General features: G+C 33.6%; 1 protein-coding gene across 1 annotated transcript; it reads left to right on the plus strand.

The window, feature by feature from the left end:
- The first annotated feature begins 279 nt into the window (after positions 1–279).
- On the plus strand, positions 280–20,626 carry LOC143050773 (uncharacterized). The gene is made up of 3 exons (XM_076223890.1): positions 280–337; positions 14,230–15,396; positions 19,744–20,626. Exons 1-3 carry the CDS (start codon positions 280–282, stop codon positions 20,448–20,450), a joined length of 1,932 nt encoding a protein of 643 aa, XP_076080005.1. The 3' UTR covers positions 20,451–20,626.
- Positions 20,627–21,106: the final 480 nt, after the last annotated feature.

The raw sequence follows: 21,106 nt of genomic DNA on the forward strand, positions 1-21,106 counted from the left end.
TCTCCATCTAAGATTGACTTTAATTCGAAAATGCTTTCAAAATCGTGTTCTTATGAATCAACAGTAGCAATGTAGTCATATTTTGCATGAAACATCAAAAGTATATGAAGATTAAATTTTGGACAAATGAATGTGCATGTGTCAAAGCGGTCCGAGCACTTAATGTCCAAAGTTTAACACAGATATACATGTATATATAAATCTTTAGAGTAAGCGACGGCAAGGCAGTCATATTCTGCATGAACCATCGGAGAGAAATAAATGTTCAAGTTCGTAAAAATGAAGGTGAGGGTGTCCTTTGGATGCGAGTTGGATGCGGACTGTGGAAAGGACACTGGTAAAACAATATGATCCCGGTATTTAGCAAAGGAAACACAATTTACATTAGCATATATAATGATGTTCTATTTTATAAATTATTATAAATCATTTGGTGACAAAATATATGTTTGTATAAGCAGTTCCTAGTGGGATGGTGATTGGGAGATCTCAAATATAGCATGCTAACATGTACGTCATTTGGACTTTGATGGAAAGTTGTTTAATGGGCAATCATATCACATCTCCTTATGTCATAATAGTTTGATTTTTTTCAAGACTAACAAATACGTACCAGGAGACTGAACTATGTTGCTGTTATAGCTTAAATCTGACTATTGTTGTGAACATGTGATTATAATTTGATAGATTTAATACTTGATATACTAAATATACTTATTAACTTTCATATTCAAGAGACAAACGAATCTTTACTAATTAGATATAGGAAGATAAGGTGTAAGTGCCAATGAGACAACTCTCCATCCAAATAATAATTTATAAAAGTAAACCATTATAGGTCAATGTACGGCCTTCAACACGGAGCCTTGGATCACACCGAACAACAAGCTATAAAGGGCCCCAGAATTACTAGTGTAAAACCATTCAAACGGGAAAACCAACGGTCTAAAACTACTTTTACAGATTAGCAGTAAAAAATAAACAAACGTGTCCATCCTGCATTAGTCACGTTATCTATATGTCTTTGGTTTTGATTGTCGTTTATTGCCCGTTTGCTGTGTATATCCCATATTTCCATTTATGCAAATAAAGAAATAGAAACCCTTTTTATTTACACAAATATTTGTATACTTGTTAGAAAAACTCCTTATAAGACTGTGAATACTCTCGGGCTTCTCCCGACGCCTATGTGATCAATATGCCACCCCCCCCCCCCACACCATCGTCTATGAGTCGCTTTGTCTCCCCTCTTCATGAAAAGGCGCATTTTTTACCAGCTGTACCAGGCCTGTTCATCATGTCTAACTGAAACACGAAACACACCCATCCCCGAAGACCAAAATGCAAATTAATATGAATCTAAATTCAAAATGATTTTAAGATGCCTTTAATTTTTTGTCCCCCGCGCGACGCGTTGATGAGGACATAGAAATACCGGGCGTCCGTCCTTCCGTCCGGTCTTGTTAGCTTTCTAACGTGTACAATTCTTGCCAGATGTTTATTAAACTTATATACAGGTATATATCAGCGTTGTTGCTGACAAGTTTCAAAAATCAGTGCATGCCGACACACTGCTTATTGCATTGAGTAAAAACAAAAAGAGACTCAAAAGACAAGCACCAGTTTACAAGTTTATATCATAATACCTTTAAATAGGATAAAGTCAAGATCGGGAAACCAAAGGGCACCAAGATTTTTTTTATTAAAATTTTAAATTAATTAAATACTTGCATATATCATTAGAATAAAACTGATACAGGAGCAGGAAGGTTATTGAAATTGATGTAGTTTTTTTTTCATTAATGTTGGTCATTTTTATTCTTATTAAAACACGAAATACAGAGATTATATCCGATTCAAAAACTAAATTACTTGCTTTGCATCGAATCGATTATATCTGCTATGAGAAGCGGGGAAACGAGAATGTTTTTTTTTTTATATACAAAAGATAATTGTTGAAAATCAGTTTTACTGTATACAAGGATTTGTATAGTACTATACAAATCCTTGCTGTATATAATTTCAACATATTTTTAGATACAATGTTACAGTAACTGTTCTTATTTCTACGGAGCCCCTTAAGTGCCAAAGAAAAAATATATAATATTTGTGCGCACAACTTTAAATCTTGTGCGCACAACTTTTAAACTTGTGCGCACAACTTTTAATCTTGTCCCACAACTTTAAATCTTGTGCGCACAACTTTAAATCTTATGCGCACAACTTTTAAACTTGTGCGCACAACTTTTAATCTTGTGCGCACAACTTTTAAACTTGTGCTTTTAAATTTGTGTGCACAACTTTTTGAAACTTGCGCACAACTTTAGCATATCTTTTAAAATTATGTGCATGACTTTGAAACTTGAACGTGCAATCAACAAGAATGGACCTGATTTGCACGTATTTCATTTCGGGAATAAATCACAAGGTGATACAGTTTTTTCTGGCATTGAAGCTAATTCGAATATTCTAGAAGTTGGCCGAAGGACCATGTGAGCTATTGTCATCTATAGGCGTCCGCCGTCCGCCCGTTCACAATTTACATTTGAATTTTCATCTCTGAAACCACTTGGCTAATTCGCACCACACTTGGCAGGGATTCGTGTTCTTTTTTGTCTTCTCAAGTTGTGGTCAATAGGTCCACGGGGTCTAAGAAATTGACACTCATCAGTAGGACATGATGTTCCAAGAAAAAATGAAGGTCCGGGGGTCAATGGGGTCCGAGCAATTGGGGTCCAAAGTTTAACGTTTGTTACATTAGTTTAAACACTATTTATTAATGAAAAATTACAACTATAAAGTAGTACAATGTTACATGAAATTCAAATATGGAATCCGGAAACAAGTTTGGAAAAACTTTTATAAATCCGTCTCCATCTAAGATTGACTTTAATTCGAAAATGCTTTCAAAATCGTGTTCTTATGAATCAACAGTAGCAATGTAGTCATATTTTGCATGAAACATCAAAAGTATATGAAGATTAAATTTTGGACAAATGAATGTGCATGTGTCAAAGCGGTCCGAGCACTTAATGTCCAAAGTTTAACACAGATATACATGTATATATAAATCTTTAGAGTAAGCGACGGCAAGGCAGTCATATTCTGCATGAACCATCGGAGAGAAATAAATGTTCAAGTTCGTAAAAATGAAGGTGAGGGTGTCCTTTGGATGCGAGTTCTCTAGGAGTCCAAAGTTAAATTTCTATAGGCTTAAATGGGAAAACCTTTAAAATATTTTCACACGAACCAGCAATGATGAGGCAGTCATGTTTTGCATGAAGCATGAATAGGACATAAAGATTCAAATTCATATTAAACAATGTCCAGTGATCTTTGGGTACCAGCATTTATGAGGACAAAGCTTAGAATAGTCTTCAATGGACAAAAGCTTTAAAAGTATTCTTTAGATCCAACAATGATAATGTAGTCATATCTTGAATGACGCACAAGTAGGATATGAAGGTCTGGGATCCAAGCAGTGGCCGTCCAAAGATTATAAAATTAGCTCTATTTGGAAAAAGCTATTAAAATTCTCTCTAGTACCAGCAATGACATGGCAGTTATTTTTTGCATTAAGCATCACAGTCAGTGCCATTTCTTCAACTCTTTCCCTTGATGTTAATTTATCGAAACTGATTTTAACAAAATATTTTATAATGATCAACAGCCTTCGACTTCGACCTGTAAATAACTTATCAATTATCGACTTTCGACGAGGTCAATTCGTTGTTATATGAATCTGTTAAAGTTATATTAACAAAGAACGTAGTTGAGGTTGATATTTTGGTTCAGCAGGTCCATATAACAATGTTTTTGGTCGAGATAAAAGTCCTTAATTTTTATATAACCTATGTAAGAATAAATAATAAGCATAAGATATCTGAGAGGTTCTCTAACTGGCATATACGGAGTATTGTATGAAGGCCAGTAAGAGAACATCATCGTCTGTGATGCAATCTAATTAAAATATAGATCTCTGATTTCGTTATACGACAATCTAATTAAAATATAGATCTCTTATTTCGTTATACTACATATGAGCTCATGAACTGTGTGTGTGTGTGTTGTTTTTACATGAAACTCTCGAACAAAACTATTTTTAATCTACCGCAAATAATTTGCGTCTGTCCCAAGTAATAATTGTGTAGTCATTGACATGTGTTTGTCTCTATATACGTGCATGTTGTAGTTCCTCGACCATATTTGCAGATAAAGTGTTGTGTCCGCCGATTTATAAACTTGGATATTTTACTGGAGATATTTTAAGGCTCGTCACATGGTAATTGGTTTCCAACTTTATTGGAGATCAAGTGTGAACCTCCAGATGTCTAGTCACTAGGGGATGCATGTTGTCTCCTTGACATTACTACATATTCCTTCTTTTTCATTTCCATTTGAAGATAAAAATGAAACAGACTCAATTGTTTACTTGTCGTCCACAAATTTCTGGAAAAAGGGGTTAAAGAGCCCAAAACAGTCTTGTTTGTTAACTTATGGACTGTCGACTAGTCGGTAGTCGGAAAAGTAGACTGTCTAACTAATGGGGAAGTCGGACTTGTGGACTGTCGGGATATAGCTACACACCCTTTTCAGCTCACAAAGCTAACCAGCACGTCATCAGGTGTCAGATAGGGGATGTCGTAAGTAAAATTGACATGTAATTTCAATTAACTTCGAACCGATAAGTAAGAACCTGCTTTTAACAATGTTGAATTTCGACCCCTTTTGGTGTCCCTATTTCCAGAATGGAAGGAAAAAAACCCATAGCAAAATCTTATCTGCATTTGATACCGGTAACAATTTCCTAAACATCAAATAAACCAATCCACTGCAACATCAAAGGATAAGGGGCATTAAAGGACCTTTTTCGTCATAGCATTTTACAAACATTTAAAGCTCATCTTACCAAGGTGCTAGAAATATATTGACAGGGCTTGAGCATCAGTTATCATGAAAAGGACACATTTGTGTAGATGTCTTGAAGAATCAAGACTATAACTAAACATTTGAATGGAGGAATCAGATTAAAAGTCAATTTGTTAGCCTGCTTTTACTTCATTGCTGGACATATTTTGATACGGTAAACATCGAGAGCACAACAAATACAACTTCATATTTAAAAGAAATGAGTATTGGCCATGAGGAATCATAAGTAACATTTTTAAATATTTAGTTGGTGTGTGCATGTATTATATACTTTGATGGTATGTTCATATGTTTGGACCAAAATTGATTCTTATTGCCCCTACTCTTTTATACGGATGTAGATTTATCGAGTCCTAGTTAAGGGGTGCCATTAATCATGTAATCACTCATTTTTGTGCTTTAGAATTCACATAAACATGAACTGTTTCCTTCGGTAATCATTAAACCATTTCCTTTAGTAATAAAATTATCACAACAATGAAATAATGCAACCAATTAATTATTAAAAATAATACATTGTGATCAAATAGTCAGCCTCAGAATGACATGGTAATCATGTAATCAAAAACCCTAACATAGTCTCGTATCGTTATAGACATACAGCAAATAATTCCGTCTTGAACTTGCATTGCAGTGAGACCGTTGAAAGCCTCACTGTGACTTTGAGATGAAGAACAGCAATACAAATGCTGTTGCTTTGCTTTGGGTTTTGTAAATAGACGATGACAGACCTACAAATTATAATAAATCAAATATTTGTATCAGTATAGACATTGGGAAAATTTGTGGGCAAGATATTAAAAGTTGAGGGTATATTTTTTTTGTTAAAGGATGCCCTTCACATTAAAGAATTTAATGGTTCTACGTGTTTCTGGTACAAGTTAACTAGGCTATGAATAAAAAAAAGAGTCAATTATGATCAACATAAACATTTCTTTCACACTTTTTTAATATGTCCTGGTTGACTTCTTTAATGTATTTTCTCTAGTACTGCATGGCATACCTATCAGCAGAAGAAGTGGAGACAGGAACTTTAAAAAGATATCCATAATATCCAATTTTATCTAACCAAACATTGCTTCTTCAAATATAACTCAATTAAAACATTAAAGATTTAAAGGTGTGTGCACAAGATTAAAAAAGTTGTGCGCACAAGTTTAAAAGTTGGGCGCACAAGTTTAAAAGTTGAGCGCACAATATTTACAGTTGTGCGCACAAGATTAAAAGTTGTCGGCACAAGATTAAAAGTTGTGTGCACTTAAGGGGCTCCGTATATTTCTTCTTAAATTTTCTAGCGTGTAAACTTTTAAATTATTTGCGTTTTTCAAAGTATTAATAAAATTGAGAATGGAAATGGGGATTGTGTCAAAGAGACAACAACCCGACCATAGAAAAAAACAACAGCAGAAGGTCACCAACAGGTCTTCAATGTAGCAGGAAATTCCCGCACCCGGAGGCGTCCTTCAGCTGGCCCCTAAACAAATATATACTAGTTCAGTGATAATGAACGCCATACTAATTTCCAAATTGTACACAAGAAACTAAAATTAAAATAATACAAGACTAACAAAGGCTAGAGGCTCCTGACTGGGGACAGGCGCAAAAATGCGGCGGGGTTAAACATGTTAAACAAGTACAAAAGGTAAAGCTGCTTACGATTTAATACAGTATTATTATAATAGTGCATTTCTTCCTAATGTGACAACGTTGTTGTTACTAGAATGTTTGATACCGTGCAACAGGTTCTGTTGCTGAAACTGGCGAAGATGCCGAAACGAATGACAGTGACCGAAGACTGGTCCCCTGCCTATTGAACATAAATCCACTGGCGGAACTAACTCACAGACTGGTAGAGCGAATTCAAACGAAGACTTTCAGTATAGATTTTATTTTCACTTTAATGAACGGATGATGTCAGTTCAAAAGGCTGACTCCGACTGAAGAATTAACTTCAGTCGAAACATTATAAAGATAGACAATTTTTACAGGTTGCCAAAGAATTAAGATTACATAATAATAAAGTTGACAAATTTTACAAACATAAGATTAACACTTTAAAGTAACAATGGACCGTAATTGAAAAACGGATTAATGTCATTGTTATCATACATGTCCTGGACAAGAACTGATAAAACAGATATTGAAAAGAATTATCAATGTACGACATTAACGGATTAAAATAATTATGAAAAGAAATAGTTGTGAAACATAAATTAACACAATCCCTTGTATAGTTTTTCTCACAGTTTTAGATTAAAAAGTGACACACATGAAAGATCTTTAAGAATGCAAATCAAAGTACATTGTCTGTTGAATTAGAATGAAATTGTCCGAAAGATTAAACAGAAACTATAAATAATATAAGAAACAAGTCCAAATGTCCGAAATAAGAAATACATAAATTAGTGCGACTTTTTCCACGTTCACAGATTTCTCCCTCCTATCTGTCACCGGGGAAACTTGGTGACTTGTGAGGTTGTGTAACAAGAGCCTGACTGAATGGCCTCTTGTTACTGAAACTGTGTGATGCACCTGATCACACAACGAACGATTGCTCTGAATAGCAATGAGAACTCTGAACTCTGAAACTCTGGTGAAAACTAACTATTGAGACTCTGGAACTAGCGATGAATAAACCAATAATTCAGCATGGAGTACTAATACTTTTATTACAGATGGACTGTGTTCAGTGTAAAGTCCTGAGTCCGAATCTTGCTTATAGAAATTATACACAAGTATTTATACACATTTGAATAAACAAGTATAGACATAACAAATAACAATTAATTTGAGTGATATTGTTCACGGACAAAGATTAAACTATTTTTAGAACTTGAAGAATAAATATTAAATGATAATCTGATTAAGACAATTAAGAACATACATTGTGAATAAGGCAAAATGTCACTAATTAGCTAACATATTGAAACATGTCACTCAATGTTCAAACTAAGAATTAAATTGCATAACAAAGCATGTTTAATTTAAGTCCTGGATATGAAATGTAAGTAGAAACGAAATTATAAAATAAAATAAATTATATAACACAGAGAATTACAGTCTGAAATATCAAAATTGAGAATTTTATATTAAAGTCCAAAATAATAAACGAAGCTGCTTTTTGCACTGTCACATATGCCTCTCCTCCCAATTAAGTCCGTCCTCGGACTTAGCACTATCTAAATCGGCCGCCTCTTCGGTTGTTATAGTGTCTGTTATGATTGGGTCGCTGTTGGTTTTGGCAGGATACAAGATGGAGTTCGTGGTTAAGGTCCTGAAGTTGAAAAGTCAATTGAGAAATCGAATCCGCTTGAAAATTTACCTTTGAACATAGGTCTGCATTTTCTTTTTCCAATGCTTGTTTTTCATTTTTCAATGATTGGATTTCATCCGTAAATTCGGTCGAACGTAAATAGTATAGATCTTGTACCATTTTAACAGTCCCGTCTTTTTCAATTATTTGCTCCTGTAATTCTTGAATTTGATTCACATATTCCTGTACGTTTATACGCGAAGCACTTTCTTCTTTCTCTTGACGAAGGTTTTCGAGTTCTTGCTTGAACTGGTCTCTCTCTGATTCGATGATTTGCTGATTCTTTAATTGAATTTTGAGTGCCTCGATGCACTTTTGCTGTTCTAGATTTGTATTATTTTCCTTGAAAATTTTCTGCTTCACACTTTTTAATTCTGTTTTGAGCACATTTGAAATATCTAAATATTGAATGAACGGTGAATTTCTCATACCAGAGAACGGTAAAGCACGTATAATATTTTTACTCTGAATGTAGCTGTGTATTCTAGCTGTATCGCGCTCTTTTTGCTTTTTAGATTTCATACGCACTGGTGTACTTTTGTTGTCTTTTGCTGCTTTCGAAAAACACTTACTTGAATAATGTCCGTATTTTCCACAAGAAAAGCATCTTTGATTGATTGAGTTACAAATATAATGTTTATGAAATTTACCGCATCTCCCACATGCTGGACTGTAACCTGACTGGATGTTCCATGGTCTCCATTGTGGTCGAAAGCTGTACTCCATCGCTGAATATTGCCTACGCTACTTGTCTGGGAACTCGCTTGGCTGCTTGAGGTCTCTGGATCGGGTGCTGAGCATAGAAGTCAGCACGCCGTCGTCGTCCACCAATCTGTCACCGGGGAAACTGGGTGACTTGTTAGGATGTGTAACAAGAGCCTGACTGAATGGCCTCTTGTTACTGAAACTGTGTGATGCACCTGATCACACAACGAACGATTGCTGTGAATAGCAATGAGAACTCTGGAACTGAAACTCTGGTGAAACCTAACTTTTGAGACTCTGGAACTAGCGATGAATAAACCAATAATTCAGCATGGAATACTAATACTTTTATTACAGATGGACTGTGTTCAGTGTAAAGTCCTGAGTCCGAATCTTCTTATAGAATTTATACACAAGTATTTATACACATTTGAATAAACAAGTATAGACATAACAAATAACAATTAATTTGAGTGATATTGTTCACGGACAAAGATTAAACTATGTTTAGAACTTGAAGAATAAATATTAAATGATAATCTGATTAAGACAATTAAGAACATACATTGTGAATAAGGCAAAATGTCACTAATTAGCTAACAGATTGAAACATGTCACTCAATGTTCAAACTAAGAATTAAATTGCATAACAAAGCATGTTTAATTTAAGTCCTGGATATGAAATGTAAGTAGAAACGAAATTATAAAATAAAATAAATTATATAACACAGAGAATTAAAGTCTGAAATATCAAAATTGAGAATTTTATATTAAAGTCCAAAATAATAAACGAAGCTGCTTTTTGCACTGTCACACTACACCTGAGATTCATGTAGTATTTGCAACTGGACGTTTACACAAACCAATCCATCAACCCATTTATTATGTGTATATAAGATGTACCCTGCCATTTTTAATATCATTAAAAGAGGGACGAATGATACCAAAGGGACAGTCAAACTCATAAATCTAAAACAAACTGACAACGCCATGGCTAAAAATTAAAAAGACAAACAGACAAACAATAGTACACATGACACAACATAGAAAACTAAAGATTAAACAACACGAACCCCACCAAAAACTAGGGGTGATCACAGGTGCTCCGGCAGGGTAAGCAGATCCTGTTTCACAGGTGGCACCCGTCGTGTTACTTATGTGATAACAGATCCGGAAAACAGTCTAATTCGGTAGGTCATATTCATGAAAGGGAAGGGGATTTAGTTACGACGTAAGGAACATATTCGATATCATTTGTGAAACGGTTATTCCATAACGGTTAACCAACTCGTGATTGCGTCCGTAAAATTAACGAAGGGATGATTTCATCTTCACCATTTGGAACTCTTGGTTTAATAGCTTCCTCGTGAGCAGCAACCGTCTATCAAGAAAAGCATGATAGGAAATGCAAGCACGGGAATATCGTATCAATTAGGAGATAATTATATCTTCAATCAGTTCTGTTTTGAATCGGGAAGAACAATATCTACTTCAATTCAAATATTTGCTCGGTGTGACTCTCTGAAACCATCAATACGTGAAATTTGCTGCAAAAAGTACTATACAATGTATGGATTTATTTTTCCGTAAATGCGAAATAATCGACACATTTTACTAAGGTCTGGATAGGGTCTTTCATATCTGTATTATATGAGAATTTATGTCATATTATTTTTTATATATTGTATGTCCATTGTCATGATTATTTTCTATTCTGTATATATTAGACCTTTTTTATCTAATTTTGTGGGTGAAATTATTTTCTTTTTTTCTTCTTTTAGCTCTAATCACGATCCTCATTTACGTTTGTAGTGATTGATTGATTTATTGATTGTTGGTTTTGTAACGCCACTTTTGGGCTATTTCTAGGCGGTCAGTTTTTATTGGTGGAGGAAGCCAGAGTTCCCGGAGAAAACCATCGACCTTCGATAGGAAAACTGACAATCCTAGTCAATTAAGATTGGAGTCGAGTGCACCCTCAGGAGCAGGATTTGAACTCACAACCTCAATGTTGACTGGCTGGTGATTACAGTAGTAGAACTACTTAGACCACTTGGCCACCGAGGCCCCACGTTTGTTGTGCATGCGATATATAAACTGCAGTCTTGCATAGCTATACTTGTGTAAAGACAACTTAAGGGCATACGATACAGTTACAGGGGAGGTAATGACGTTGCTAACGTAAAGTGTTATTTTCGCGATGTCAAACTGTGACATATCGGGAAAAGATGCATTTTTCGACTGATTTTTATCATTTAAACTGATTTAGTTTGAAAACGAGTGCATGGACCCACATTTTTTAAAACGACATTTTGTTTCAATTTGCAGGGAGACTATGTGGACCAAATTTTATAACACTGTAAATAGAGCATTTTTTTAATATTGATATATATACAACAAAAATTGACGTTTTTTTCTCAATTCATGACCATTTGATAAATATGAGTTATTTCTGAACAAAAAAAGCATAAATTTTTAGAATACTTATAAAATACAGAATTTACAAATTATTTAACAAAAACAATTTGTGTTTATCTTTTAAAACAAAAAAGGTATGTCTTTCTTTTGGAAGGGAAAATACGGCCATAAATCCGAATTTTGTGCAAATATACCAAATTTGGACCACATTTAACTCAAAAAGTAGCACATGAAGGTATATTTTTTATTACATATTTGTTTTAATCAGGTAAAAAAAGGCCTATATGCAAATTGTCATCAACTTGTAAATACGGGATCAAAACTGTATCGTATGCCCTTAACAGTATCAATGTTTCATATAATAACTATGAAGTAAATGAAGATATGTTGCAAATATCAATATTTAGTAAAGTATTAGTAAATAAAATACATTTCTTTACCATTTGTTTACGTACATGAATACATTCGACAAATGTTTGCAAAAATATGCCACTATTTGTCAGCATTTACTTTGGTTGAAAATGTAATATAAACGGCGGTCTCTCAAAACTTTGCATACCTGTGTGAAGATATGTTGCAAATATCAATATTTAGCAAAATAACTATTATACTGGAAAGCATTAGTAAACAAGTGAAACTGCGAGCTACTGCTCACTGATGATACCCCCGCCGCAAGTGGATAATTTTAATAGTGTAAAAATATGCAAGTGTTCGGTAAACAGGAAGTTGTTGAGTTATGAATCTGAAAACGCATCACATGGTATAGCTGACTTATTAAACCCTGAAACCAAATTTCAGAAACCCTTGTATTGTAGTTCCTGAGAAAAATGTGACGAAAATTTTCAACTTTGCTATCATGTGTAATATCATACAAGTGTTCGGTAAACAGGTAGTTGTCGAGTGATGAATCTGAAAGCGCATCACATGGTAAAGCTGACTTATATAAACACTGAAACCAAATTTCAGAAATCCTTGTATTGTAGTTCCTGAGAAAAATGTAACGAAAATGTTCAACTTGGCTATCATGTGTAAAATCATACAAGTGTTCGGTAAACAGGAAGTTGTCGGGTGATGAATCTGAAAACACATCACACGGTATAGCAGACTTATATAAACCTTGAAACCAAGTTTAAGAAATCCTTGTATTGTAGGTCCTGAGAAAAATATGACGAAAGATATTCATGGGACAGACTGACTGACGGACTGATGGACTGACGGACGGACATACCGATGGACAGACAGACGTAAAACAGTATACCCCCCTTTTTCAAAGCGGGGGTATAATAAAATACATTACTTTACAAACATGAAAGATATCGACAAACGTTTGCAAATATAACGCAAACATTTTACAGCATTTACATTGGTTGTAAATGTTTTATAAACCGCGGTCTCTCAAAACTATGCATACGTCTGTAAAGATATGTTGCAAATATCGATATTTATAATATTTATGATAATGGAAAGTATTTAATGAATGGCTATTATTTATTTTGAATTTATTGAAACATACAATTAATTTTTCACTCTTCACATTGAATAATCCACGAAGCGGATTATGTTAAATGTGAAGAGTAAAAAATTAATTTTATGGTTCAATAAATTCAAAATAAATTATTGCCATTCGTTATAAATGAATTTCTTTCAAAAATAAAGCTGAAAGAACTTTTTATATTATTTATATTAACAATAACAACATACACACATGTTGGCGTATGAATACACAACGTTAGGGTGAGCGTGTCGCCATAAAAATTGACAACATTGAAAATAAAACTAATAATTTTAACCAATCAGAAGACATTGATTGTTTTCCACCAAATTTATTTATTAGTAAATAAAATACACTTCTTTACATACATACTCGATATCGACAAACGTTTGCAAATATAACACAAACACTTGACAGCATTTACATTGGTTGTAAATGTTTTATAAACCGCGGTCTTTCAAAACTTTGCATACGTCTGTAAAGATATGTTGCAAATATCAATAATAACTATACTACTGGAAAGTATAAGTAAATAAAATACATTTCTTTACATGCATGAACGATATCGAGAAACGTTTGCAAATATAACAGAAACATTTGACAGCATTTACATTGGTTGTAAATGTTTTATAAACCGCGGTCTCTCAAATCTGCCCACACCTCTGTAAAACAGTTATGCAAATTTTAAACATCTCCTATCCTGGAAAGTGCATGCAAATCTAACGCCTATCTTTACATATATTTGAAATATGAATAAAGCTATGTAAATAAAATAATTATCTTTAGCATATCTTTGAGGACGTCCGAAATAATGCCAATGGAATAATACATTTACATATACACTAGTAGGACCGCAAATATATCTGGCAGAAAAGAAGTAACATTTGTAAAACATTTATATAATTGCCCAAATTGTAGGTAACAGTACACTTGTTTATATGTCTTTTGACAGAGTTATGCCATTTCAACTGATATTTTATAGTGTGTCTCTCTAAGTTTTGATGTTACCTTATTGTTTCAGGTAAGTGTGAAGGTTGGTACCTATTAAAACGATTAAACCTGCTTCATTTCTTTGCACCTGTCATAAATCAGGAACCTAATGTTCGGTGGTTTGTTGATGTGGTTCTTAAGTGTATCTCGTTTTTTGTATCGATATGCCCGTTGGTTTTCCTGTTTGAATGGTTTTACACTTGTCATTTTTGGGTCCCTTTATAGCTTGCTGTTCGGCGTTAGCCAATTATCCGTGTTGAAGACCGTTCTTTGACCTATACTGATTTACTTTTTCAAATTATGACCTGGATGGAGAGTTGTCGCATTGGCACTCACATCACATCTCTTATATCTGAGTAATATGTGTGTCTATATTTTTTAGATGAATCTTTTAAAAGAGGTGTCAGTGGAGAAGAAATGTTACACTTTGCTAAACTTGTATGCACAAAAAATTATGTTGACAGAAATACGATGTCATCCAAATTTTGGAAAAGAATCTTTTGGCCGGCGATTGAAAATAAAGACTCAAGTTTGTGTCTGTTTCTACTGACCATCATGACTGGTATGACAACTGATCAATGGAAAGAATGTAATCATTATTTGTTGGAAGGTTTGCTCTCTTCAATGACCAACCAGGACAAAGATACATCAAAAGTAATAGCTTGGTTTATTACAAAGAAGTTATTTCGAAGTTTCGGTAAATCAGTTCGAAAATATATAACTGATATTTGGCCTGCATTTCTTTGCAACTGTCACAGAAAACAACACGAATTTTGTTCCGACAAAATTGCAATATATATCGAGATGAACACATTAAGACTAGATTTACCGGAAACCTTTTGGAAAATTGACGTAAAATATATCACTGATGACAGAGCCAAAATAAGGCAAAGTAGTCAAATACATGAACATCTACAAAATTTGAGTGGTAAAATTCACTTTCCAGATAACAAATCAATATCAGGTGTTGACGCAAAGCAGCTTTTCAATGAACACAGTAATTTATCTTTGATTTGCAAATCGCCTTTAAAATCCATTGGATTTCTACAAAAGAAACACAAGGTTATAGAACAGCCGTCTATTCAACTATATTGTAAGAGAAAAGGTTTAATACCGGTAGGCGAAAATCATTTTCCAAGAGCAATAAATGGTTTGCAAACAGATGTTTTAGAAGGTAGTCCTCACTTTTTATCAAAACTTAAAATTGGTAATCAGGTCGGAACAGATGAGTTCAAAATGGGTACCCTTGGGGGTTTCGTTCAGGTTCGAGGAGATAAGGCATTTCTGACATGCCTTCACGTATTCTTGAGTGCAGATGAACTTGCAGCGGATAATATTTCACTTGACGACGAAAAGACAGTTCCAGTTAAACTGTACAGAAAAAACGAAAATTCCCATGTATGTGGTAAAATCCGAGAAATAGCGTTCGAAGTGGACAATGAGAAAGAAACTAGCATTGACGCAGCTTTGGTTGAAATACCTGTAGACAGTATTGATAATTCGAACTATGTTGATGTAGACAATGTCCAAGTATCCTTCAAAGATATAGGTCAGTAATATTAAGCAAACAAAAAACCCACAATGATAAAATATTAAGAATCAAGGAACACATATCGTTCTCAGCTGACTGTATTTGCATGAACGTCACATTTTGCAAATTGTAATCTTTATCACTGTCGTATTTTCGGTGGTTAATCTTATCCTTTTCACGTACGATGATGAAAAGCAGAATTAATTTCCGTTTCGTTTTCTTTGTATCGTTTAGGAAGTTTGGTGAATACAATATATTTATCTTACCTCCTATACATTTCTAGGAATGTGATTGGTTAAAAGCGCCCTCGTGGAGACCGTGTATATTTCATATTAGGTTAGTAGGGAGGCGGGCTTATCTCATACACGATTCGTAGTGGTGTTACGTCTCTTAATATTCCATAAAAGGTAGTAGGAAAGCGGGGCTTATTTCATACACGGTTAGTAGTGGTGTTACGTCCCTTTTTAAAAACATAACGACACTGAGAAAAAAACCGTAAAGGTTTCAACAGACGAAGAAATTGATGATTCAGATTGAAATAAATTCATAAAACACATTTAACCCTAACAAGTTGTTATTGTTAGTATCTGTTTTTGTAAGATCAATGGAAGAATAGTTTCTTAATGCTAACAGTATTGAAGTCCTGCTAATTTTGATAGGTCTAAATTTCACACGTTAAGATAGTTGGTAAGATAAATTCGTTACATTATATATATATATATATAACTTACATAATGTGCTAGTGACCTAATACGGTATATATGGGGTCAGTAAATTCCACATTGGGATTCGAGCTTCGCTCCCACCCCAAATGGAATTCACTGACCCCATATATACCGTATTAGGTCACTAGCACACTATGTAACTAATGAAATTATAACATTTTACCAAACATACCATATATGGTATGCATCTTGTAATTAGTAATTCCACCATTTCATATTAATTAAAAGCTTCCTAGCATTAACATCATAACCAGAATCAAATATATTATTTCATTAGAAAATAAGCTATGAATAAATGCTAATATTGTCAGATATAACTATTATAACGTGATCAACATGTAAATTAACGTAAACGAATTTCTAAAATATTTTATAAATTCTTACACTTCTTTAGAGCTATGTTTATTGTATTTTTTAATCGATGAACAAATCTGGTTTTATAGGGTTATTGCATGAATATTGGGGAATATTGTCCCGAGCAGAATTTTATATTGCACGAGCTTGCGAGTACATTATATGTTCTACGAGGGACAATATTCCCCAATATTCATGCAATAACCCTTTTATTGTATAGCAATATAATATTTGAAAGTAAAAATTGGTTTAAACTAATATTTTGTTGTTGATGACGTCATGAATTTTGAAGATTTATTGCATTAGTGTAATTTTGGAATTTATTGCACGCTAACTTTTGTTTACTTTCTGTGAGAAATATTAATTGCTATGCAATGAAATTGTTTATTTACTAATTGATTGAATCGACTGTATTATATTTTCATTCAAGTGTCATTGTGTCTAGTGTAGACAAAATGCGATTATATCGTTTAGAAGCTTATGTCTGGAATATACGATTATATTTGACAACCATTAAGTTTATTGCATTGATGGTTGGCGTTTTGTCAACGCTCCAGGACTTATATAAATATCATTGATGCAGTTTAAAAAAATAACTTACTTTTTTATGTTCGATCAACCCGTGGCTTAGTTAGCCTTAGGCCAAACCAATTCAATTTCATGTTCTGCGGATTTCATAACTCCAACAATTGGAGCGAGCAAACGATTTGAAATTTTTGATAAAGAAAATTTAATTTACAAATATTTCAGGCGAAGCTTAAAAAGTAAAGACGAGTGATTACTATTTTATTTAAAAACATAAAATAATAGGTTTTGACAATATTTATCAATATAAGATGGTGTAGAACAACAGGCTCCTGACTCTGGACAGCTGCATTCACATATAGCGGGTTTTAATAGTTTTGTTCCGTCGGCAAATAATTTTGCAGTTGTAACATTTCTCCTTCAGAAGTTCTACGTTCTTTATTTCACCGACGAAAATCAACATGATTTTGCAGTGGCATGCAAGTAAGGGGAAGGAAACCAATGAAAATATATCTTTATAATGTTTACAAAAAAAAAAACGGTGCAGGAAATAGGCACGATTACATTTTCGGATGCGGGAATATATATTTTTTTTCATTTTATTTATAAAATATGTGTGGGCAGGTTCGTTGAGTAAGGTATTAAACGTGTGTGTGGCCTAATAGATATTAGTACACCCTTCTTGACCTTTTTGTTTACAATACACAATCATGGAATTGGTTACAGTTTTTAATATAATGATACTAATAAAACTTATAAAACGGATAATACTTGCGGGATGTAGACTTAAAGGTTGCACTTTGTAAATACAGATGTTTCTCAAAACACGCCTCTTTTGGGGAGATCTTGAATATTCATAGAAAATTAAGTTTGTTTACATACTGGTTCCCAGTTATGCTCGCTGTGTTCCATCTCACAGAGACATAACTTGGGATTGTTACCAGTTAATAAACATGTGCACATTGTTAATATTGAATATTGAAATATGTGGTAACCTTTCATTCGAGGTAGGGGTAGTTACGAAAATTAGTGTTAGTTTAAACTCTGAGAAGTTCAGGGCATATAAACGTTGAAAATATGCCGCACAGCCAAATATTTTGACCTTGAAAAAAATGGTGGTGCATATGAACTTTCAATTCTAGGATAAGTTGTTTTTAAAAACTTCATAGTAAAAGTGGTACAGTTTTAGCCGTAAAAGGAGTTCCTATGGGAAATTGCATTGTCAATATTTACAGAAATGCAACCTTACCTATAGTAAGCCCTGTACTTTCAAAATCTTTTTACAATTGTCGAAGACTTCGAATAATAATATTGAAATAGGCAGATTTCTCAAGTTCTTTATCACTTGGCACGAGAAATTACATAGAAAAACACTTAACAATTTGAGGTTAATTATGGCAAAATCTTACAACGACTAATAACTGATAGATTTTAATTTCGTTTCAGTAGTTTTACATTTTTTTCGGATAAAGGAGTAAACTATGATAGTTCAATTTATGAAGATTAACAATGAATGTAAACACGGTTGCTCGTAACAACATGTACAATCGACATTTTTCTTATTCTTATAATATCTGTAGGATTCAAATCTATGGCGGGTTCCAAATCCATGGCAGATTCCTAATTTATGGCAAATGTGACGTTACAAACGTCAATCAAATCAAATCTATGGCAGATCTTAAATTTGCGTAATTTTCCGGGGCAAACAGAAACATATAAGGTCACAATTGAATAACGCAATGTTTCACCATCGCCACTGCTAACGACGCTGTAATCAATAAATTTGGACACCATTCCAAATAAAAGTAGCACCCTCAATAATAATTTGCAGATAGTTTAAAGGAAGATGTGAAATATATTATATAAACCAAAAGAGGGAAACAATGTTCTGCACCGGCCGAAGCCCATGGTGAACAAGGGCACCGCTTTTTTCCAGTCCCTAACATTTTAGAAAAGGAGTTATAGTAATTATTTTACTGTCTACGGCTGGTAAAGTTTATAAAGTGAAAGATATCATTACCGGATACCAATTTAACTTAAATCGTCATCAAATATAAAAAGATGTGTTAACAATGAAATTCAAACTATTCATTTTTATTTATAATCATTTTTTGATAAAAAAAAACAAAAATTGCCGCTTTGTTATTGTTAAGAGATTTAATAGGTATGTTTAATGAATGGGTTAAACAGGTACTGATACCGTGCACAGATTAGAAAGTGCTTATCTTTTACGGAACACATCGTTTTAATCTTGAAGTCTGTATTAAGGTATATGAATTCATCATTTACAATTTTTTTTGTTGGCAATCACGATTTGGTTGACCATTACAGAATTTTTTTTTCACAAATTTTTATAGACATACTCCCGTTGTCGTTCATTTCCACTTGCTTACGATAAGTCATTGATCGTATATGTACTGCCTTGTTCTACATTTGCACGAAATCTGCCATAGATTTGGAAACAACAAAAATCCGCCATAGTTTTGGGACGGCTTGACGTCACATGTGCCATAGATTATGAATCTGCCATAGATTTGAAACCCACCATATATTTGAGTCCTTCATATATATAAAAAGTTAACGATAATGTGTAGAAATTGTACCATCTATTACTAGTAAGACCAATAAAATTTAATATCATAATATGGATCTGATCTGAACACATAATTGTCATGTTGCCATTTAATAATTTTAAAAGTAGTTTTTTGCAATATTCTAGAAAGTTTGGTTGTAGTAACAAACATGTTGTTTTTTTATGCAGGCATGAAGTCAGAGTATTTAAATAGTAGCTGGGTTGACTATAAACCTCTACTTTTTTCCATACCAAAACCAGTTTTACGTACTGTCTCTGTTGGGGCTGTGTCAGGATGTTTTGATGGAAATAAAGCCCAGGTTGAGGCAAATAAGGAGAAATGTATCGACTTGGAACCAATCGACAAAATATACAGCAGGGCCGTCCTCGATGAAATTAAAAGAAATGTAAATATTGTGATCAATCATCTGCAACTAATTCCAATTGCCGTATTACCGGACGACAATATCATCAAAACGAGTATTCAACAAAATTGTGATCGTAATTTATCATCTGAAATTAAGAATATCATTATTGATGTAATAAAAAATATATATCCAACGATCCATTGTACAAGTGAGGTTGATATCGACAATTTGATATTATGTAAAACAAATAGCAGATTTTCGGCAATAGTAGGAGATGTTCACATGCAACAAACATTTCTTAAGACGACTGGCAAAAACATGGCCATAAAAAGAACATCACGCCGAGTTTACAATCAGCTTTACATATCAAATATACCGTTTCAGCCAGGTGATTCAGGAACTTGCATATATGTGCTTAGTCCAGTTCAAGGTTGTATTGGAATGGCAATCGCTGACCATCCACAAGGAGGTTGTATTGCAACGCCAATAATGGACATACTCAAACATTTCAAAATAAGAATCAAATGAAACGTCGGATTAACAAATTACATTAGACGTTTAGATGGTTTATTCAAAGGTGTTTATGTTGTGTAATGAATTACCATACTTGAACCAGACAGTAAAATCTCTATTTTGATTATAGGCCACAAATACATATATCATAAGGTGTAACAATAGGTTGAAATAGTAATACATTTTTTGTAGTTCTGATTTTTCGATATGCCAAAATAGACAAACACATTTGCTGAAACATACCAAATGATTTATATACTGCATCTCTTTTTCATTTTATCTTTTTATATCGAATGCAATACAATCACTGATGAACACATATGTGTTTCGTCAGTACTCAAACCCTATGCATAAGTAATTATTTAGCGGTAACCTACTCCGATCATTTTGTGAACTGTTTTCATACATATGAAAAGTAAAACCAAAAATTGACCATGGCATATCCTCTTGTAGACCATTTTGATTTCGAAATCAATCTTTTGGAGACCAAATCATGCGTAATTCATCGAATGTGTATGGTCTTGTAAATGTGTTTACTCATTCGTTTTAGTGTGCACACAACGCCTTTATTGATGTGTTTAAATTTTGCTGTGGCAAGTAATGTACTTCTCTGATCTTAATTGACAGAGCTTAATAGTCTTACAGCTGAGGAATCATAGATATTTTCGAGT

Source organism: Mytilus galloprovincialis, chromosome 11 (assembly GCF_965363235.1).
Source record: "Mytilus galloprovincialis chromosome 11, xbMytGall1.hap1.1, whole genome shotgun sequence".
Classification (NCBI taxonomy): Eukaryota; Metazoa; Mollusca; class Bivalvia; order Mytilida; family Mytilidae; genus Mytilus; species Mytilus galloprovincialis.

What these genes read in the sequence shown, in the direction of transcription:
- LOC143050773 (XM_076223890.1), top strand. Translation starts at nt 280, where the DNA reads ATGAAGGTGAGGGTGTCCTTTGGATGCGAGTTGGATGCGGACTGTGGA. An exon ending in GGACTGTGGAAAGGACACTG is followed by an intron (nt 338 to 14,229) that starts GTAAAACAATAT and finishes TATATTTTTTAG; the next exon opens with ATGAATCTTTTAAAAGAGGT. An exon ending in AGTATCCTTCAAAGATATAG is followed by an intron (nt 15,397 to 19,743) that starts GTCAGTAATATT and finishes TTTTTTATGCAG; the next exon opens with GCATGAAGTCAGAGTATTTA.